Below are 23,021 nucleotides of genomic sequence, written 5' to 3'. Positions count from 1 at the left end.
CCAATACCAAATCGAAACCCAGAGAATTACCTCCAGCTGAGAGAGACTGCAGGTTCTCTGCTGGGCCATGCAATTTCTTGAGCATCCAGAGAACTCTTTAGACAGAAAAAAGTAAGTTCTGTTGAGCTGAGCTGCAGGAGACCCTAAGTGGGAAAGAATCTGAGGATCTTCATCTCGGAGGGAAACAACTAGGGAAGCTCAGACGCGGGGCTCTTTTGCCCTCTGCATCGCTGTATGGGAAAGCCCCTTGGGTGGAAAGAGGGGGTGCTCCCTTACCTAGTGCTTTGCTTTGGCAGCTGCAGGCAAGACCTGTGTCCTGTTAAAGATGTTCAGTTGTCACAAGACCCAGGTAACTGGCAGGAGTTTGGGGGGGGGCGGGGTTGCTAGGCAACAGCTTCCTCCCTCTGTGGGGAGGCCACGAAGCATCTCATTCCCCTCGTCCAGATGTCTCTTCTCTGGTAAAGGCTGCACATGTAGAGAATCGATGATGTTTAAAGACTTTTTGGGGGGGGGGGGTGAAGGGGGGCTGCGTGTGTATATGTGATCAGTTAACAACATCTACACAGAAAGCCCTCGTGTTGGAGATGACATGGCTGACATTTCCTTTGCTGCTTCTTGGCTCTTTTTCTTATTGAATTATATACGAGCATCAGGGTTGTTTGACTGTTGGTCCTCAGCAGAAGTGGAAGTTAAGGATCAATGGACTGCCAAGTTTGGTGTGATATCAAGCCTCGCTCCTTCTTTACTTTCAAATTTCAAGTGCTAGTGATAAAAAAGCAATTACCTGTTATCTTTTGTTGGGAAAAAAGATAAGCACCAAACCCACTTACATTTCTCTTTATTTTTATGCCCTGTGTTTGTTTAATCTTGGGCATTTATATTCCAGCTTCTGAAGACTTGGCAGGGGAATGGTTGACTTGCCGAGTCCAGCCCTTGGAAGCTTTGTTTTAGGGGCAACACAAAGCCAGTGATGAAGGACCCCCAGCCTCCTTACCAGGTCCGACTTCTTGCTGTCGCATTTTCAGGGCAACTTTTGAATGGCAGACATTTTTATCAGACTCGGGGCGCTGAAAGTGTTCAAGGGCATTTTTGTCTGTAAGAACACACATACAGCTTTATGCGTTGTTTTGTGGTGGACGGGCTCAGTATGGAGAGCACAGGTGGAAACTACTTCGTTGCAGCCAGGGCAGCTTGGTGGGGAAGCTTTGGCTTGGTGTCAGGCAGGACCGGCTTTGCATCCTTGCCACACTCAGGAAATGGGGGCGCTCTTTACTCTTTCCTGATCGTGGGTGGAATCGGGACTAGGGCAATGTGAGGGTCTCGGGCATGTTTGCCAGAGTGCGCTTACTGAGCCCTGCCTGAAACCACCACCACCCCAGGCGCCCCTCTCCCAAGTTCAAAGTAGTATCAAACCCTCTCATGCTTCTATAGGCAGAGGGTGTCCCGTGTGTTACAGCAGGACTGCTCATCCCAGATCAGAGACCTGGTTCTCATGTCAGGGCCCCCTGATGCCCTGGGCAGTACCACTGAAGAGGCCCCTTTCAGAACCCATAATATGCCAAGGGTGGGCTTCCTCCCAGCCACGTGCCTCCTGTACCCCAGATGGCTCTTTAGGGGCTGCATCTTTGTGCCAACCCAACAGGGAAAAAGAGTAGGAGTCAGGATTCTGCTCTACTTATCGCCTAATCGTGGTCCTTGAAGTGAGAGCTCAGATTGTCCTTGGAGAAGAGGAACCACGGGCAGGGATCATAGCATCCTGCGGGGCGCGGGCACGAGCCGGTGGAGCCATTTGCTGTCCTTGCGCGCTCCGGCCACTCCAGGACAGCTGTGCTGCACGCAGGGGTTGGTACAGAGCATTGTTTTCCGTGCCACGCTCCCGGACACAGAGGTTCTGAGGGGAAAGGCCTGACTGCGTAGGCAGAAAGTGGAGAGTGCTTGTCCGTTGAGCCTGGAAAAAAAAAAAAAAAAAAAAAGCAAGAAAGAAAGGAAGGAAGGAAGGAAGGAAGGAAGAAAGAAAGAAAGAAGCCTGCTTTTAGTTCTAATGGCAAGATCCAAAACACAGTAAGGGAAAATGAAAAAAAAAAAAAAAAGATCTATAGGATCAGAATCCCTGCTGTGGGGGGTTTCTGTTGTAAATATCTTTCTCCCTGTTACCTTTCCACCCATGGATTTCCAACAATGCACATGATTATTCCAGGTCTGTAGACCACACATCATGTTTTCCCATCTGGGTAGCGGGAATCTATTATGAATGTAGGGATATATTTGGAGATCTGTTTTAAAATTTCCTGCGCCTGAAATGAAAGTACGTGGCTCTTCTCATGAGCGGGCGGGACCTCAGAGGCTTCAAGCCAGCCACCTGGGCATCAGGTCCTTCTCAGCAAGGTGGGAGAGGCTGGTTTCTGCTGCCATGGGAAGTCTGGAGCTGATGGGGGCAACTGGGACCCCACAGACACTGGCCAAAGGAGACAACCCTGTGCAGACCCTGCCAGGGTGTGGAAAAACAGTGTTGTGTCCCCAAAATATGTGTGCCAGGTGAATGGGAGCCTGCTGGGAGTTTCCAGATTTACCGGTTATGCCCCATTTCTGTCGCTTTGCTGAGGGAGGAGGGAAGCATAACCAGAAAACAACAGCAACAAATAAACTGGGAATTCACTCTAGGGATTTTGATATTTATCAGTAGAAAAAGAAAGGTTGTGTGGACCCCGTGGCATCATAATCTTTTCTTCCCTGGGGAGTGAGCAAGAGATGCGGGAAAGCTACCTCTGTAGGCATTGCTAAAGACCTGGATCTGCTTCTTGGATCTTGGTTTGTGACACCAGTGATACTCCCTTGAAAGGGGGGATCGTGTATCCCGAACACTGCAGTAGCTTCCAGCCAGATCCAAAGGACTGGGAGATTAGGAGAGGAAAATGTCCTGTTACAACCATAAGAGCATGCACAGTGGGGAATGGAAAATGCAACACCCCACTTTCTCAGGCTCAGAAATTCTCTAGTGACAAACCCAGAGTAGCTGTTTGGAGTCCTGCATGGGAAGCACAGATTTTCAGATACCAAATGAACTGGGTTTTGCACAAGCAGGTAGACCTGGAATCTCACATAGATGGTAGGGGGCTCAGTGGGTGAATAATGAATAGGTCTTCCCCAAGGAAGCTGATCTCATGGGGCTAAGAAGGATACTCTCAGCCAACAGCGGCACCCTTACTCCAAGTAAGGGTGTAGGGAGGGAGAGACATCAGATGCCTCCTGTTCTCGAAGAATCCTTGCATTTTCTTCTCCCTTTTCTTTATTTGCAGATACACCTTGGGGGCCCTGGTCTAACCTAGTCCCAGCTCTTATGGGACTCTTAGCTCTCAGGGAAGGTGCCAGTGGACACACTGAACCAGGCCCACCCTTGCGGAACCAACACTTGCACTTCAGCCTACTTGAGCGAACTTTTCATTTGCTTTTATACTCATTGGCAGCTGCCATTCTTAACCTCTGCCGTGGGCTGGGCACTTGCAGTTAGCGATTCCCTAAAGTGAGTGGGCGCATATTCCCACACCACAGATGGGAAGTGGGCTGTGAGAGGTTAACTTTGCCAAAGTCAAAGTTGGTGTCAGGTCCTCCAACGTCTGAGTTCGTTTCTCATGACTCCCCAAGCGTGAGATTAGGCAGTGGGGATGCCAAGGGGGAGGCTTCTGTCCTTACGAGATCCATCCCACCTAGGAAGCAACTGCTGACCATGGCAATACGTTGGGGAGAATGCCCGGGAAACACCGAAGAGTAACTGATTTTTTTCCCCTAGGGGCAGATCTTCCAGAGGGAAATAGTTTGAGCTGGGCATTAAATGGTAAGACAGATTTTCCCTGAGTTGAAAGGGACTTACTCCAAAATGGCACTATTGCAAATCCTGCTGGGTTTAGCCATATAGTGGCAAGCACTCCCCACCCCCCCGCAACCTTTATTAAAGAATGCTTGCTTTTTGCTCACTCTGCATATGAGTCCTGACTCCACTTATCGGGGTTTGATCTGGGGTCACTGTACTTTGATGGAGCCCAGTAAAGGCTCCAGGACCAAGGTCTGAGAGTTCCTAGGGATGAGGGAAATGCAGAGGCACCAGACAAAGAAGTAGTTGTGATGCCAGCCACTCAGAGCCCAGCCTCCATGGTTTCTTGGATAGGAACACCTACAGTAGCGAGTAGCACCTGCTCTTCCAGGAGTGACAACCAGAGACTTCTGCAGGTAGTGCCAGATGTCCCTTGGGAGGCAAAATTACTCCAGCTGAGAACCACTGATCCATGTTCATGAGGGATATTGGTCTATAATCTTTCTTTGTATATATATATTTTTGTAATGTCTTTGTCAGGTGTTGCTGTTGATCTATGGTTGGTTTTGCTGGTCGCCTCTAATTTCTCAAGAGTTTTGCAGTATTGGCATGACTTTTTTTCTTAACGTCCATCTTTCCCATATATATCTACAGGCTGCCTGAGCTAAGACTTGGTTTTCTTCCATCTCATTCTATTCCTTGTTTTCAGGGAAGGCATCTGTGCCTGGAGTTTTCCTTATGAAAGGGTTTTTAATAATGACTGGATTCCTTTACTAGTTAAAGGACGCTTAAGAGTTTCTGTTTTATCTTGTGTCAATTTTGGTAAATTATACTTTTCTTAAGCAATTTGTACATCTTTTCTATGTTGTTGAATTTATTCCCATAAAATGAATTCATAGTATCTACTCATTATCCTTTTCTTCTTCTTCTTCTTCTTTTTTTTTTATTGTGTTCCTTATCCTTTTCATGCCTGAAATTTCAACATATTTCCTGACAGTGGCTGTTTTTGGTTTTTCTTTTTTTTTTTTTTTTTAAAGATTTTTATTTATTTGTTAGAGAGAGATACAGGCAGACAGAGCACAGGCAGACAGAGTTGTAGGCTAGAGGCAGAGGGAGAAGCAGGCTCCCTGCCGAGCAAGGAGCCCTATGTGGGACTCGATCCCAGGATGCTGGGATCATGACCTGAGCCGAAGGCAGCCGCTTAACCAACTGAGCCACCCAGGCGTCCCTGTAGGTGTTTCTAAAGTTTCTCTTGATTGATTTTGTTTTCCCCTCAAAAAACCCAATTTTGACTATGTTAAGTTTTTCATTTTTTTTCTGTTGTTTCATTAATTTCTGCTCTTATTTTGATTTGCTTTTTGTCATATTAATGACTGCACTATAGCTTGTTTATTTTCACTGCTGGATTGTTGAATATCTCTCTGCTTATAAGTTCTATATAAGTACATTTGGTTGTTTTCAGGTTTTTGCCATTAAAAACATTGATGCTATTGTCAGTCTGGTAAACCCTAGTGTCAATGAATAGGTTTCTTTTACATATATGCCATATTTCTTTTATCCTAAAATGTTTTTTTAATATTATAATACATCTGAAATCAGAATGTGTCTTCAAATTAGTGGCATCTTGGAATCTTTTTTTTCTTTCTTGGTGATACAGAAAATAATGGTACATCTTATAATCAATACGTGAGACTTTGATGAAATACTGTAAATAAGAGCTAAACTGTTCATCTTCACCTTCACTAACTGACTTTCATTGTGGTTTTATCAGCTGGTACTCACCAGCCATGTGCGGGAGTCGCTGTTGCCCCTTGCCTTTACTGATAACTAGTACTATTATTTTTTACCAGTTGGGTAGATATGATGTGATCACCTATTATGATTTTTATTTTCATTTCTCTATTTACTAATGAGGTTATTCAGCCTCATGAATAACTTCATGAATGAGGCTGAATAACCTCATTTCATACGGTGTTGAGTTGCTAGTCTTTCTCTAATTAATTTACAGAAGCTTTTAACTTTTTTATTTAAATTCAATTAGTCAACCTATAGAGTATCATTAGTTTCAGATATAGAAGTTTATTTAATTAGTTTTGATACTCTCTGTTTTGTGGGTTACAAATATCTTTTTCTAATTTGAGGTTGCTTCCTCTTTTTATCACAATGTTAATGGTCAGAAATTCTTAATTAAAGATACTTGAATTAATCAAACTTTATTTAGTAGAGTTTGTCTTGGGAACATTTTAAAAATAACATTTCTGACCTAAGATCATAAAGATATTAGTTATTTTATCTCTTAACAGTCTTTTTTTTTTTTTAAGATTTTATTTGTTTATTTGACAGAGAGAAATCACAAGTAGTCAGAGAGGCAGGCAGAGAGAGAGAGAGGGAAGCAGGCTCCCCGCTGAGCAGAGAGCCTGATGCGGGACTCGATCCCAGGACCCTGAGATCATGACCTGAGCCGAAGGCAGCGGCTTAACCCACTGAGCCACCCAGGCGCCCTCTTAACAGTCTTTTTAAAAAGATTTTATTTGTTTATTTTTTGATACAGAGAGAGAGACAGCTGGAGAGGGAACACAAGCAGGGGTGGTGGGAGAGGGAGAAGCTGGCTCCCTGCTGAGCCAGGAGCTTAATATGGGGTTTGGTAACAGGACCCTGGAATCATGACCTGAGCTAAAGGCAGATCCTTAATGCTTGAGCTACCAAGGCACCCCCAGATTTTGGATTTTTTTTATTATTAACATATAATGTGTTGTTAGCCCCAGGGGTACAGGTCTGTGAATCATCAGGCTTATACATTCACAGCACTCACCATAGCACATACCCTCCCCAATATCCATAACCCAACCACCCTCTCTCTACCACCTCCCCCCAGCAACCCTCAGTTTGTTTCGTGAGATTAAGAGTCCCTTATGGTTTGTCTCCCTCACGATCCCATCTTGTTTCATTTTTTCCTTCCCTACCCTCCATGACTCCCAGTCCTGTCTCTCAAATTCCTCATATCAGTGAGATCATATGATAATTGTCTTTCTCCAGTTTCTTATTTCGCTCAGCCTAATACCCTTTAGTTCCATCCACATTGTTGCATATGGCAAGATTTCATTTCTTTTGATGGCTGCATAGTATTCCATTGTGTATATAGACCACATCTTCTTTATCCATTCATCTGTTGATGGACATCTAGGTTCTTTCCATAGTTTGGTTATTGTGGACATTGCCACTATAAACATTGGAGTGTACGTGCCCCTTCGGATCACAACATTTGTATCTTTGGGGTAAATACCCAGCAGTGCAATTGCTGGGTCATAGAGTAGCTCTATTTTCAACTTTTTGAGGAAGCTCCATGCTGTTTTCCAGAGTGACTGCGCCAAGCTTGCCTTCCTACTTGATAACTAGTTGTCCCAGCATCATTTATTATGGTTTGCTTCTACCCATACCCCCTCATTAGTTTTCACATTTCATAGATGGGAGTGTCTCTTTCTAGGTTCCTTATTCTTTTCCACTAAGAATTTTTTTGTTTCATCTGTTTGTTTATTTGTTTATTCCTATAGTTACGCATTGATGTTTTCTTTACATCTTTAAATTTTTATATCTGATAAAACATATTCCTCTCTCCTATTTGTGTGTCTGACTTTCTCTAAAAAGCAGCCCATTGATATCACTGTCCTCCTAGGTTTGGCATATCCCCTCACACACAAAGAGGCTGCGGTCATCTGGGCATCCTGAAGAATCTCACAGTAAGCCAGGCGTCAACAGCTAGGCTATGCTAAAAGCCTCCCATCCCAGATGGAGGGAATGTTCTATTAGAAGGACTCGAGTCGAACCTGCTGGACGAGGTTGGAATCCAGGAAACCATTTTGCAGATGAGGAAATCAAAATAAGGCAAGCAACTTGTTGGGTTCACGTGGCTAGTCCATGGTGAACCTGGCCTTGAGTACAGGCCTTCCGTGTGTTTCCCCTGACCTCCCAGCAGAGGAGGGTTTCCTGTGACCCTGCACCCATATTTGCTCAGGAAGGTTTTCCTTCCAATGCCCAAATGAACTCTCAGATGTTGCCCTTCATTTAGTTTCGGGTTCAGCCCCACTTGGCCCTACCCCACCTGTTTTTCAAGAAGCAAGAGCTTCTTGAAAGAGCTCTGGTGGCTCTTTCTGCCCAAGAATGCTTCTCATTTTCTTTGTTAGCCCATTTTTTAAGAAATGATCTGTTCTTAAGCTTCTAAATCTCCCTCAGGTGGTAAGTGTGTTATGCTTCTCTTTGCTCAGACACCTAGAAATGCTAATTCTTGGTGTTTGCTCCTTTTTTCGTATTCCTAAGACCTGGTGGACCCACTGGTGGGTGTTTTCCTAGGCATCTCTCCTTCATGTCTCTGTGCAAGTAGAGAGGAAGGAAAGGCCCTTCTGGGAAGCTGGCAGGAGAGCTGTAATTACTGAAACTAATGCTTCATCTCACTCTAAAGTTCAAGTTCATTAAGGAAACTTTATCTTGTCATTCTAGTTTCTGGTTTCTGATGAGCTGGTACTTATTTGGCAATCAAGAGTAAAAATGTTGAATTATAATAATAACTAGAATCATTAACTTTTGCTAAAATGTTAAGCTGCATATAAGCCCCTCAGAGGCAGAAATTTTCTATTTTGCTCATTGCTGTGACTTCAGGGCTGTACCTCTCCAGGTTGATGCTATAGAAATATTCACTGAATAAATAAATAAATCTGAGAATAGTATTGGGAGCTTCCTGTACACTAAGCCACGTCCACAGGGTTTTCAGTGTGTCTTCTTTCTCATTGCTCGTTAACATTCCAGTGAAACAGACATCATGATCCCTGTTTTACAGTTGGGGAAGCCGAGGCAGAAAGAATTAGGTGACTTGTCTAAGTCAAAAACGTTTTTTGTTATTTATTTTTTATTGAAGTATAATTAAGAATATACAGTGTTATATTAGTTTCAGGTGTGCATATAATGATTCAACATTTAATTTTTTCAAGTTTTTATTTAAATTCCACTTAGTTAACATACAATGAACTATTAGTTTCAGGTGAGTCAACATTTCTATACATTACTATGTGCTCATCCTGGTGAATATACTCTTATTCCCCTTATTTTACCCCTATCCACCTTCCCACTTCATCTCTGGCAACCACTTGTGTTCTGTATTTAAGAGTCTGGCTTTTTGTTTCTCCCTCGAAGTGATGCAGTTTTTACACGGTCAAGCTAAATTCAAGCTCTTCTCTGCAGGATACCAGAGAACATTCTCTTCGCCTCCATGTAGCGATGCCCCTTTCAGTGAAGGTACATGGACATGAGATGCTGTCTTATGGGAGTCTGTGAATCACTGTTGATCCGTTCACTCATCTGTGGGGGTGGGAGAAAGGGAGGCATCATTAAGCAACTTTGTCCTAGCATAGCTATAAAAAGACAAGTTTGCAATTGTGGCCGTTGCTGCTATGAACATTGGGGTACAGATGGCCCTTCTTTTCACTACGTCTGTATCTTTGGGGTTAACACCCAGTAGTGCGACCGTTACACTGAAATAAATAAAATTAAATTAAGATGTAAAAAAAAAAACAAAAGAGAGACAAGTAACCCAATTTGAAAATAGACATTTCTCCGAAGAAAATATACAAACAGCCAATAATCACATGAAAAGGTATAAAATATTTTAGTCATTAGGAAAATGCAAATGAAAACAACAATGAGAAGGCACCACACCCCCACGGGGATGGCTCTAGTCAAAGGATGCGGGGGCGCCTGGTAGCTCAGTCAGTTGAGCATCTGACTTTGGCTCAGGTTATGATCTCAGGGTCCTGGGATTGAGCCCTGGGTTGGGCTCCCTGCTCACAGAAAACCTGCTTCTCCCTCTCCCTTTGCTCCTCCCCCTGCTAATGCACTTTCTGTCTCAAATATATAAAGAAAATCTTTAAGAAAAAAGTGGAGAGGAACTAGTCTTGGCAAAGATGAGGAAAGAGTGGAACCTTCCTACATTGCTAGTGGGAATTAAAGATGGTGCAGTTTAAACATGGAGTCACGGTAGGGCCCAGCAATTCCACTTCTAGGTATACAACCATGGGATGGAAAACCTATATCCACATGAAACCTTGTGCGTTAACGTTCATAGTAGCATTTTTCATTAAAACATAAAGTGGAAACAATTCGAATGTCCGTCAGCTGGTGAACAGAGGCGCGGTATGTGCTGAGTCATTGGAGCGGTTTGCTATTCAGCCCTAGAAAGGAATGAGAGCCTCATGCATATAGGAAGTGTCCAGAATAAGCAAGTCCAGAGAAAGATTGGTGGTTTCCAGAGACTGGGGTGAAGAGGTGATGGGGAGTCACGGGTAGGGGCCTCCTCCTGAGGGCGATGAGCGCGTCCTGGAATCAGATAGTGGTGACTGGTGCATGGCTTTGTCAATATACAAAACCATCGACTTGTACATGGTAAAGGCTAAACTTCATGGTATGTGAGTTATAGCTCAATAAAGCGGTTATTTAAAAAAAAAAAAATCAGCTGCAGAAAGGGAAGGTCAGTCCAGCCCGGGGGTTGGGGGGCTGCAGTGAAAGACAGTGTGAGGGAGAGCCTGAGATCAGGGATGTCTCCTAGGAGCAAGCCTGGCTCCCCCACTGCCGAGCTGGAGCTGCTCCCGCAGGCCCTGCCCCTCACCCAGCCTCGGTTTCCTGTTTTTGCGAAGTGGCAGGTGTGGACAATGGGTATCCCTCCACGCTGAGGTGCCTCCACATTTCAGGGGGTGGTTTTCCTGGCTCTTGCCTGCGTTCAGGATCTGTTAGAACAGGAGGGACGAGTAGGGAACTTGGAACTCTGGATCTTCTCTCCATTAAACGAGCAACCAGGATAGCAGCGATGACGAGAACTCACCCCACTCAAAACCCGAAGCACACCCCATGAGCAGAGAGACTTTGTCTACCTGCCGCTCAGCTGTCGGAGGGGAGAGCTATGTAGGGAGGCCACCCAGACCCTCCCCCCCAGGGCAGTCTGGGCATTTCCTCCAATGTGGGGCTCCCAGACATGGGTCCAGGCCAGTGTCTCTGTCCCTGGTGCTGCCCGAGGCCCTTACTCCGGAGGTTTGCAAAAATGAGAGATGGGCAACTAGGTGCCCTTGGGGGCAGCACCATTCGTTTCTGGCCAGTGCACAGGGCAGCCTGGTTTCCTCTCCGTGGGCTCCCACTCCAGGCTCAAGATGGGCCCAGGCTGAGTCCGGCAGTTGGCAGTGAGGAAGAAGTTCGCCGGACCAGAGTCACATTGCTCCTCTGGGAGGCGAGGAAATCCAAGCTGACATCTTATGAAAATCCTTGTTTTGCTTGTTTGCATAACGAGCTGGAGCTGACAGGTTCTGTTGAGGAGAGTGTGGCTTTGGAGTGTGTGGCTTTGCAGCTTGGCCAGACGTAGCTCCAGGTTCTTTGGCAGGAGGCTTCCGAGACGGCCCATTTTTCTTCCTTGCCTGTTGGTTGCTCTCCAGGCCTGAACTCAAAGGAAATGGTTCATCCACACTCATCCATCCTACAGAAAGCTGCCTTGGTGGTGAGTCTACAGAGCAGGTCCTGTGGCAGCCTGGGTCACACCAGGGGGAGTGTGGGGGTCTCTTTCTGATCCTCTTGTCAGTACCAGGGTCCCATTTTTTTTTTTTTTTTTTTTTTTTGCCACCACCTGTGAAGGCAGAAGGGACCCTCTGAAATCAAATCGCTCGGTGATTTTCAGTACCAGGTAATAATGACCCTTGTTCAGCAAGCTTGGTATTCCTTGAAGCAGAGGAGGCAGTGATGCTGTTTTCCATTCCACACACACACCTTCACATGTCCTCGACACCATGCAGCTGGCTGTCTTGGGACAGGGCCGCATGGCAGAACTAGATGGTGTCCCTGAGGCCATTCCACATGTCACAGACGGGGAAGCTGAGCCTGGAAGATGGGCTGACCTGCTCAAGGTCAGAGCTGAGTGGCCAGGGATCTGAGCCCAGTGTCCTTGCCGCCCGTCTGGACTCTGCCCTCCATGTCATGCTGTGTCCCTTTTAAAGCCAAAAGGAAGGAGGGAACACTGCATTGATTCAGCCTCTTACACTGTTCCTTCGTGCTGCCCAGACCCAGGCCCGCTGCTTAGGTGAGCCTGCACATTCCCAGGGAGCCCAGCAGAACCGCTGCCCACCCCCCACTTCCAGGCCCTGGTTCTCTCTGCCTGGGCTGCACACCTCCACCCCACTCATGGAGTCATTGTTGAGAGGGGAGGCGTGTTCTCTCCCTTTCAACTGGAGCCCACAGTGAAGGTATTTGGGTTTCATGACAGAGAATGCCTCTGCTTGCTTACTTCTGTTGAGGACTTAAAACAAGATCCCCCCACCCCCCGTGTCTCTCCCCACTGTGCATGTGGGTACAAAAGGGGAAATGATAATTTTTTGAAGATAATTTTTTAAAAGGTTTTATTTATTATTGGGAGAGACTGAGAGAACATGAGTGGAGAGAAGGAGAAGCAGACTTCCCACTGATTAGAGAGCCCATTTCAAGGCTTGATCCAAGACCCTGAGATCATGACCTGAGCCAAAGGCAGACACTTAGCCAACTGAGCCACCCAGTCGCCCCTCAAAGATGCTTTTAAGAGGACAACTGAAATGATCTCTCCATGCATCTCTTTGCCCTAGCATCCCTTCAAAAAAGAACTCTAGTGTTTGCTAAGAAAAGATTAGGTAATAAGATACAAGAAATCAGAATGAAAGGCAGGTGACCTGCAGAAAGAATTGAAAGCAGGAACTCGAAGCAATATTTGTATGGCCATGTTCATGGCAGCATAATTGACAATTGTTGACATGTGCAAGCAACCTAATGTCCGCCAACACACGAACAAAGAAACAAAATGTGCTCTAGACATACGACGGAATATTACTCAGCCTTGAAGTGGAAGGAAATGTTGACACCAGCTACGGCTTGCAGGAATTGCAAGGACATGTTCAGTGAAACAAGCCAGGTGCCAATAGACAAATGCATATGATTTCATGTATGTTAGGTATCTACAATAGTCAAATTTATACAGATGGAGAGTAGAATGGTTAGTTCCAAGGACTGGGGGATGGGGAATAGGGAGTTCATTTTTTTTGTTTGTTAGTTTTTTCATTTTTTTGTTTTTAAGATTTTTATTTATTTGACAGAGAGAGAGAGAGAGAGAGATCACAAGTAGGCAGAGAGAGAGAGGTGAAGCAGGCTTTCCCCGGAGCAGAGAGCCCGACGCAGGACTCAATCCCAAGACCCCGAGACCACGACCCGAGCCAAAGGCAGAGGCTGAACCCTATGAGCCACCCATGTGCCCCAGGAGTTCATTTTTTATGGGGCCAGAGTTTCAGCTGTACAAGATGAGAGAGCTCTGGAGCTGGATGCTGGAGGTGGTCGCACAACAGTGGGAATGTACTGTATGCCACAAACTGGACCCTACAAGTAGTTGAGATGGTCACTCTCTACCACTCTCTACCACTCACTCTCTACTGGTGTATGTCACACCAGTGCAGCAGTGAAAAAGAAGGCAGTCCATAAGAGGAAATGATCAAATCCACACCACATGGAAAGAGGTCTAGTTTGGGGTCTCCTCCTCCCACTGGGAGAGGAGCTTTTCAGAGATGGGGACTTCAGTGCCCTATCCATTTTTGTTACCCCCCACCGAACTCAGGCCCTCACAGATGTTGGGTTCTCATCAGACATTTGTGGCTCCGAGGTCATGGTGTGATTGTATGGATACCGTGCACACGGCTCACAGACAGGTGTGCACGCGTGATCGTACTTGGTGCCCAGTCCTCACGCTGTGCACCAGGGAGCCAGCCCCCACCCCAAGGGCCAGAGAGACAGTGCCTCAGATTCCAGGCATCTCAGAAATCAGATACAAAATGGGTACAAAACCAGTGGGTAGACTTTGAAGACATCTTTATTACCTTAATTTTCTGAGATACGGCTTGTTCCCATTTCTACCTTTTCTACAGGTGCAGTGATCATTAATATTGCAAAGTCTTAGCTTGAGGCTTACTGAGTGGGTGACCCTTGCAGGTTATATAAATGAGGCACAGCTTCCTCACCTGTGAAACGGGGGTGATACTAGAACCTTCCTCCCAAGGCCTCTTTGATCATTGAAGGAAATTATGCTGTATCCAACGTCGATTGTCTTACAGAGCGGGAAGAAGAAATTTTAGCCATTAAGATGTATTAGTGACATTGACCAGACTCAAAGCCCTTTGGGATTATCCAGTGAAATGTTCATAGGTTTGGTGTTTATGAACAGGCTGACAGAGGTACTGTCCACTGCTGTAATGACCGGGCTTTCAGTGTCTTATCCCAGGGGATGAAACCACTTTCCTTATGAAACAGCATATTTCATTTGAAAGGCAATAACTTACACAATTTATCATGACCCCCTTTGGCCTTGGCTGTTGCAAACACTCCCTTAAGTTGTGATGCATCACGCCAGTGTCATCTTTCGTCCAGGCCTTATGGGTCAGGAATTCTCCAGCTCATCACTCGCTTCTTTTATCAGTTTTTACCTTTTTAAAAAAACAAAAACAAAAACAAAAACCCTGTTGCTAATTTTAAGCTACCTCAAATGTGGTCGGGCATAAATTATAAAACAATGTTCATTATAATTTAGTGTCAAAGGTGTTTTATTAAATTGTATGAAAACCAATTGTTCTTACAATAGCTTGCATGGTAAACAGACTATCATATCGCTCAATATTCTAGATAATCTGGTCTGCAGAATTTGGTAACATATTCAAAGTGGGCTGAACAAATTAATATTGTGATAGTTTCTGAATGTATTTTCATACTTAGGGAAATTTTAAATAGTAAAAATGCGGCTTGGCAAGTATGCTTGGGCAAGCGTGATGAACCAGAATCGTTGAAACCAGGCAAAAAATCAAGTAGTGACACAGTGGGGAGGAAGAAGAGAAGTTGGTATCTCCCTGTAGGCAGGAGAGAGAAGAGCTCTTTGTCTCGAATCTCAGTGCTCTGCAGAAACCTTTTAAATAATGGTCCTGGGAACTTTTCTGACTTGTCAGAGAAGCCTCAGATAGAAATATCAAAGTGATGACTGCTGCTGCTGCTGCTGCTAAGGAGAAATGGAACCCAGAGGGGACTTCCTGCCCCCCGCCCCTGGTTGTCATGTAAACACTCTGGTGATGTGATCACAAGTAGAACACTTGGGTTCTTCAGCCCAGGGCCGACGGTGGGAGCCTGACTCATTCCAAGAGTACTTACAGATGTAAACTGTGCCTGATTTTTCCTCCTCCTCCTCCTCCTCTGTCTTCTTCTTCTTCTTCTTCTTCTTCTTTTTTTTTTTTTTTTAGCCAAAAACTTCCTTGTCATTAACAGACCTTTGGAACTGAGTCAAATGTCTTTGAAATGCCAGTGGAATATGATAAAACTGTCCGAGGAAGGTATGTTGTGATTTATTCCCCCGTAGATGTAACTCATATCAAAATATAAAATAATTGGTTCCCTTGGTCAACATTCCCGAAAAAGCGTCCTGGCCAGGTGCTGGACTAGGCACGGGAGGAAGGAGATGAATAGGGCGCCCCCTCCAGACCTCGGTCCGCCCAGGGAGACAGGATTGTGAACAGTTAGTTACAGACGGGCGGTGACGACAGCCCGTCAGGGGCACAGATGCAGGTTGAATTGTGTTCCCCCAAAAGATATGTTGGAGTCCTCACCCCCAGTACCTGTGAATGTCACCAAGGAAATGGAGTCCTGGTAGATAGAGTCAAGATGAGGTCAGACTGGCTTAGGGTGGGCCTTAAATGCAGGGGCTGGTGCCCTTGTACAGGGGGATTTGCAGACACAGAGACATGTGACAATGGACACAGTTGTGAGAGTTCTGTTGCCATAAGCTAAGGGACACTAAGGACAGCTGGCAACCACCAGCAGCTCACGAGAGGTGAGGGAGTGTTCTCCCCTGGGTCCTTCAGAGACAGCATGGCCCTGCCAACACCTTGATTTCAGATTTCTGGCTTCCAGAACTGAGAGAGAATAAATTCCTATTGCTACCTCGTTTGTGATCATTAGTTATGGTAGATACGCCCTGGGAGAGGAGGACAGGCACCAGCACAGACTGGAGGAGCCATGCTGGGTAGGGGCAGCCCTTTCTTAGCGGAGCGGCTCCCGAGCTGAATCCAGGGGTGAGGAGTGAGCTGCGCAGGACAATTGGAAAGGTGGCCCTGAGTTCAAAGAGACACAGAAGCGGTCCAATCTGGGATGTAGCAGCAGGCTTGTTTTAAGGATTTTTAGCCTGGTCTCCGGGAGCCCCAGGAGCCCGTGCACACAAGCGCAGGTTTTTATGTGTATGTTTCCCAGGCCCTGTTCAGGGGTCGGAGGGGGGTAAGGCAAGAGCGACATCCTTCCCTGAGATATTTCAATGGAACCACTAGGTCACAAACTGGGGATGTCAAGGGGATTTGGGGGAACCAGACATGAGACGGGGCTGGTGGGGTCACCAGCTTGACTGTGACCTTGCCGAGACCAGGCCTTACTGGGGAGATTAAACAGATGGATTGAGCAGAGCCTATTTCCTGAGAGAGAAGAGGCCGTGGCTTTCCGCTGGACATTGGAGAAGAGAGAAAGGAGGGGCGTGGAAGGGGACACCTCAGTTTCTATTGTGGGTGACAGGACGATGGGGACCACTGGCCGAGATACAGGATGCAGGGTTGGAAGGGGGAGGGGTGGAAGAGTTCGGCGGTGGCGGCGACTTTGGGTGAGTCGGCTGCTTCCCTTTCAAACTAGCTGAGTTTGAGGCAGGTTCGAGCTGATGCTGACCGATGAGATCCGCATCCTTCCTTGGCATTGGTTTATAGATCAAGCAAAGGCCACGATGTGTCTGAGGTTTGGCACCAGAGCCCAGAAGGGTAATAGGGGGGTCAAGAAGAGAACCCACAAAGGAAAGCCAGAAGGGAGGAAGATGGAGGACCCATCCTTCTAGAAGTCAAAGATGGAAAGATCTTCAGAGACACTGGGTAGCTCACAGCGTCCGGTCCCACAGAAGCACTAGTTCCGTTCAAATGAGATGAGTGATTCTGAGAAACATCTATTTTAAAATATCTTCAGAGGGTATTGTGCGAGCATGGTGAGGGCTCTGAGCCAATGGTGGCTCCCGTAAGTCTAGAAATGAGGAAAGGCACTTAGAGTCCCGGAAGTGGGCAACCGGCTGTGCCGTCTCTGTCCCTGATGCGTGACAGAGGAAGGCAGACTGGGTGCCCACGTAGCGGACGGACGACTGGCGCCCCTCGGGGGCACGTGACTCTGATGGGGTGACCTGCAGGGCACTGTGCGATGGTGCCTGTGAGCCGTGTCCACAGTGACGACTCGAGCATCACTGGGGGCTGTGTGGGGACTGGAGGGGGTCCCTCACTCCCACCCTGTGCCTCACCAGTGGGCCACAGGGCATTCTCCAATCTGCCATGTTTTCCTGCTCATAGACTTTTCCTTAAGCCACTCCCACTTCACGCTCTTTTGCCTCAGCTGGGTCTGTGTCACCTTCCCTCCACCCCACTTCCTCCTCTGTCCAAATGCACCCCATCCTACAGGGCCATATCAAGTGTCCCCGTCCCAAACCCTGCCAGGGTCCATCGGTGGGCGGGGCTCTCTCTGCGGCTGGCTGAGGCCGTGGGCGGAGAGCTGCTTCCAAGCTCCCTCGGCCCCAGTCCCCTGGGTGCTTCATCCATTCCTGCTCTGGGTTCCATGTCTGACGCACATCTTCCTCCAGAGAGGAAATCTGGATTCCAGGGGTTCCAGGGTTGTCAGGCCTCATGAGCGACCTGATGCTTGCGGTCTCTGGGAAGGGGCTGGGTGGCTTCGGATGAGTGTTTCAAGCTGATGGAGACAGAATCACGTATAGTCCCTCAAGCATCTCAGCAGAGAAAACCTCTCCAGACATGCTTACGTGCTGACTTGCTCCCTGGGGCCAGAGGACCAGAGCTCTGGGCACCAAACACAACTGATCTGTAAATCGGCAATGAATTGTTGGCTAATTGGGATGATTTTTAAGTTTATTTGAAAATAAAAGCATGCTGGCATCCTTGGTGGCTTCATTTTAATTGAAGCCATTGGTCAAAAGTCCACTTAGATCCTCTGGAAACGGTTTTCTAAAAGCCATGGGCTGGTTTGCATCAAAAGCATGTGATTTTCTCCTGGGGCCTCAACGTCATCATTTGTAGAAGAGCTTGTTGGCCTAAGACCAGCAGTATTCTTGGACCTGAGCTGCATCGAGTGTTCTGTAGGGCTTGCTAAAACACTGATGGCCAAGACCCACCTGAGTTACTATTCAGTAGATCTGTAGGTCAGCGGGGGGGGGGGGGGGCCCTGAGAAGTTTATTTCTAACAAGCTCATCCATGATGCAGAGACGGGTGGTCTAGTAGCCCCACTTGGAAAGCCCTCACTCTTGAACAGCACTGTGAGATAGGACCCCATTGGGTTTCCAAGAAGCAGAGCCTGAGGCAGGGGTTGAAGGGCATGTGGGAGAGGGCGCTGTCCAGGAAAGGATTGTGAGAGAATTAAGGAGCCCTGACAGGGTCTCAGGTACAGTCTGGCCCTTGGGTTATACTTGGAGCATAAATAATAGAGCTTCCCTGGCTTTTGTACCCATTTTGTGCCCTTCTCTGGGCTGCTGGGGCTGTGATGACATACGCCTGCCTGGAGTATATTTGGCAGGTGCTCAGGGCTTGCCCACCCTCTGCCAGTTTCCTTTTAACCCGGACAATTTCTTGAGGCAGAGCGGACTTCATCTGCACCTGTGAGAGGTCAGGCCCAGAGCAGCTCCCACTGTGGAGAGGAGGAGGAGACCGTTCTGGACCCCTCCCGTCCTTGCGCCAGGAGGAGGACCAAGGCCAGGCCCGATCCATTCTGGTCAATGCGTTTCCTGTATTAGGGACAGGAATCATTTTCCCGTGAAACTGTTGTGTCCCAGCTACGGGAAAAGCCAAGACTGTTGCTCTGGTTCTTGCCGACCTGCTCCTAGTGTCCCTCTCGCCCCCGGTTTTACCTTCCTCAGAGACGCCAGTGCAGGCCACCTGAGGGTGGCGGCCTTTATCGATGCTGACCACTTACGTGGTCGGCTGGGAAGGTACCGGGTGGGGGGCCGTGTCCTCACCACATGCTGGGCGCTCTGCTTAGGTCTTGACATTCACCGTCTCATGATTTCTTTTCACCACCCTAGCAGACAGGTCTTGCTTCCTCTGACACGTGAGAACAGAAGACCCTGGCCATTAAAGTAACGTACTCCAAGTTACTTAAATGGACCAAGTGGTTAGTGAAAGAGACGGATTTGAATCAGGGTCTTCCTTTCCAGATTCTATGCATTTAACCATGCATCTCACTTCCTCATATCTTTTGAGGTCGTTATGTCAGGTACCCTCCTGTATGGCTTTAGTCCTACCTCATTTTCACTCAAAACTCGGTTCATGGCTCTGAGTTACACGTTTACTGGTTTTGGAAATTCTCACACATACTGAAAATTTTCTTTTAATGTTGCAATCATGTGGCTCATAAGTTTTTGTTTCCTTTCTTTCAATAAACAGCCCATTGTAAGTGCTTATACTTGTTTGCTACATAGACTTTATAGTTGTTGTTTTAAAGGCCCTACATTTCATCCAGTGCCTCTACCTCAGTCTCCCCAGGTGGTCTGTGATGGGCATCACAGTGGTGCCCCCAAATCTGTCCATGTCCCCGGAATCGGTGGACATATCACCTTTCATGGCAAAAGGGACTTTGCAGATCAAAGAACCTTGAGATGGGACAACTCTCCGGGGTGATCCGTGGGCCCAGTCGAGTCACAGTGGTCTTAGGAGGAGGGAATATGGAGGGTCAGAGAGAAGAGATGGTGGAAGCAGAGTTTGACGTGGGGCCAGGAGCCTAGGAAAGCCAGCTGTCCCTTGAAGCTGGAAAAGGCAAGGAAACAGATCTTCCTTAGAGCCTCCCAAAGAGTGTGGCCAGCTGAGATCTTGCCCTGAGCCCCGTGAGATGTGCCCTGGGCATCTGACCTCCAGAACTATAAGATATCACGTCTGTGGTGTTGAAGCCTTCAAGATGGTGACCACTGAGGCAGCAGCCACAGGCCACCAATGCACAGCCCCTGCTTTTCTGACCCCGGTGCCATTCCTCCTCCCCACGGGGGTGAGGCCACTTCCCTGGAGCTGTTGTTCACCCGGTGTCGTCGTGCGCTGGGTATCATGCTGAGGGCTAGTGAGTTAGGCCTGTTCGTCTTTTCTAGCCCCTCTATAAAGGTGGCTTCCTTGTCATCTCCACATCCCAGCAAGGAGCCAAGGGATGCTGAGGGACTGGCCCAAAGCCACAGCTGTCGCTAGAGATGCTGCAACTGAGTGCGGTCTGCCACTAGTGACCCTCTGGGCCCGGGGTGGGAGGTGGTGTCACCTTGATGATGCACACGAACAGTCACAAGCAGTGTGGTTTGTCAGGTATTAACCCCAGGTCGCTCCCCGGGCCACGGACTTTACCCACACGTGCCTCAGTGCCTTAGAGACAAGGCTGGGCAGGAGCAGTTCCCTGCATTTTGTGGCCGAAGAAACCCCGAGAGGATGAGTAACCCACGAACTGCATGTGAACTTGGGGCTGGGCTGGGCTGGGCTGCAGCCGGGGCCTCGCTGGCCCCTAGCCGGTGCTGACTTCAGAGTTCTTAGCACGATGCCACCTGACTGGAGCCAGGAGATTTCCATCTTCATCAGCTTTATTGTCAGCTCATCATGACATATCGACTCTGCACAAAATCCATGAGATCTTTCAGGTCTCGTATTGGCGCTTCATGGAAAGTAATCTGTGTCCATCATCTCGGATGCCGCCCGCTGTCAATCAGTAACGGGCAGAGGGAGAGGCACAGGCACACGTGCGGGGTGAAGCTGGTGGGGGCTCTGTCGTCACCCAAGGGCAAGGGGAGACAGGAGAAGCCTTTGGATGGGTCAAGAGGGACCCTTGAAATTCCCACAAGCCATGTCCCGACTCCTTGCAAACCTGCCAAACATAAAAATACTATAGCCTATCAGTTCTTCCAGAAAATGCTTTGAATTATTATAAAATGCTTTAAATTGAGTTATTTGAATCTAGGAAAATTTTTAATGAATATTCTCATGAGTTGATGAAGACAGAACTCTAACTTACGGATGTACTTCTTAAAGCTCCTTTTTGTAGGCTCTGGAAAATTCACTTTCCCCAAAATATCCATGTTATGAGGACGGCATTGTCACCAGGGCTCCAGAGAACGGGCCACACAGACTCTGCTCTCTACCTCCTGTGTTTGTACACATCCCTGCATTAGAAGCAGCAGGTGTCCAGGCGGATCATAAGGCTGCTGGGTTGTGGGTCCTAGCCAGTGCTCCATGAGGAGTGCAAGGTGGGTTTGTTGGATCAAGGAGTCCACATCACCCATCGTTAGGAACTCGTGGGTAGTAGGGTGGGAACTGGAATCCAGGTTCATAATTCTTGGCCACCAGCTGTGTGCCCTTGGACCTGATGATATCCTGGGCATTCAGGGAGGCAGGTGTCTCTGTGGAGGGCTGTCCACAGGGTCTCACTTATCCCTGTAGTATGATCACAAAATTATCCCCAGCTCTTCCAAAGCAGCATCAATATCCATGTCCGGGCCACTCATGGCTCCTTCAAGTACTGTGGGATTAAGAGATTGGATGAAAGTTGGTCTTATGTTTCAGCCTTTCTTAATTCTAGTGGTGTCGGGAACCTCTTTGATGTGATTTTCTCTCCTGCTGGGATGAGGGAGAATGTGAACAGTCCAAACTTGTTCAACTCTTACTGAATCTAGGAACATAAACAACTGTGTGGAAGAAGGAATCTTGCAGCTTAATTGTAAAATAATAATAAAATCAGAGAGCCCAAATCAGGGAGTGGAATGCATGAGGGAAATGTACGAGGATTCACCCCATACCTGAGTAGGTGACCTGAAACTTTATAGGAGAGTTATAGATTCCATTGTATCCTTTCTTATACTAAAAAGTAGCAATATTGTCTCCTTTTGTCTAGGATTACGGGACAAGCAGTACTGTACAAACAATCAGATTGCCCTTAAAAATCTTCAGTCTGATGTTACAGAGAAGAAATCTGACTTCACCGAGGTAACTTTTTTCTAACTTTTTCCTAACTTCTCAAGTAGTCAGCAAAATGCGGCCAACTATAAAACACAATCATTGGCCTGTTTATGATGTGTTTGCATTTTATTTTGTTTAGTCAAAACCGAATTAAGGCAGCAGAAAATCTAACCATCGATGACTAAGACTTGTTACATTAAAATATGCACTGTAAATTTAATTATTCTTTTAGAATCTTCATCAACAATTTGTAAATTTGCAGTATCGTATGGGAGTATGGTGATTGAATCTCAATTTTAAACTAAAATTAATCTGCCGGAGAGAGACAGAATGATGCCATGCAGCACTTGGAAGGTGAAGAAGAGATAATTGGAAATCTAACAAGCTAGTGTGCATTGTTGTAGCTGCGAAAAGCATCACTTGTCTGAAATAGGGAGAAAATGAGAGGTCATATTTATAAAAGGAAGAGTTTCTGATTCCAGAGAACAAAGCACTCTGTACGCAGGGGTTAGTATTGCCGATGCGTCCCACGCCAGGTTCTGGCTCACTGACCGCCTCATTGCACCCCTCCCACAATGCCGGGAAGGAGGTGTTATCATTAGACCCATTTTGCAGGTCAGAAAAGTAAAGCAGTAGCCGCAGTAGTTGACTTGACCTGAAGCTCCCAGCTCATTAGCTGTCAGGCTCCGGAGCTTCTGTTGTGGTTCTTCTTCTTCTTAAGATTTTATTTATTTATTTATTTGAGAGCGCGCGTGAGAGAGGGCGGGCCAGCGGGAGAAGCGGGGGAATCCATCCCTCGACTCCAGGATCATGACTGGAGCCAAAGGCAGACCCTTCATCGACTGAGCCACCCAGTTGCCCAGAGCTTCTGTTCGTATCTTGCTCTAAAGGGCTGGTGTAGAGGAAGGCTCATTCCAGTTAACAGATTGTGAAATGTGGACTTTCTGCCTGAAGGAATCATCCAGGGGACAAATGGATAATCTGCTGCTATCTTCTATGATTCTGAGAGATTGTGGGATTAGAAGAGTCGATGCCTCATGACAGATAAAAGTGGCAAGGATATCTGTAAAAAATTGTCCCCCCAAAATGCTTGTCTTGGGTATTACCCTTTGATTTAGCTCTGCATTTAGTGAAGCCCAGA

General features: G+C 47.0%; 1 protein-coding gene across 2 annotated transcripts in view; it reads left to right on the top strand.

Annotated features, from left to right (window-relative positions):
• Positions 1 to 23,021, top strand: part of C4H10orf90 (chromosome 4 C10orf90 homolog) — a 203,313-nt gene that overhangs the window by 113,340 nt on the left and 66,952 nt on the right. For both annotated transcript variants that reach the window (XM_059395957.1, XM_059395956.1), the window contains exon 3: positions 21,816 to 21,907. In XM_059395957.1, coding sequence (XP_059251940.1) covers positions 21,816 to 21,907 — 92 coding nt within the window. The remainder of the gene's footprint in view (positions 1 to 21,815; positions 21,908 to 23,021) is intronic.

Source organism: Mustela nigripes, chromosome 4 (genome assembly GCF_022355385.1).
Source record: "Mustela nigripes isolate SB6536 chromosome 4, MUSNIG.SB6536, whole genome shotgun sequence".
Lineage (NCBI taxonomy): Eukaryota > Metazoa > Chordata > Mammalia > Carnivora > Mustelidae > Mustela > Mustela nigripes.
The sequence above is the reverse complement of the archived record's forward strand: the minus strand, read 5'-3'. Positions and strand labels throughout refer to the sequence as shown.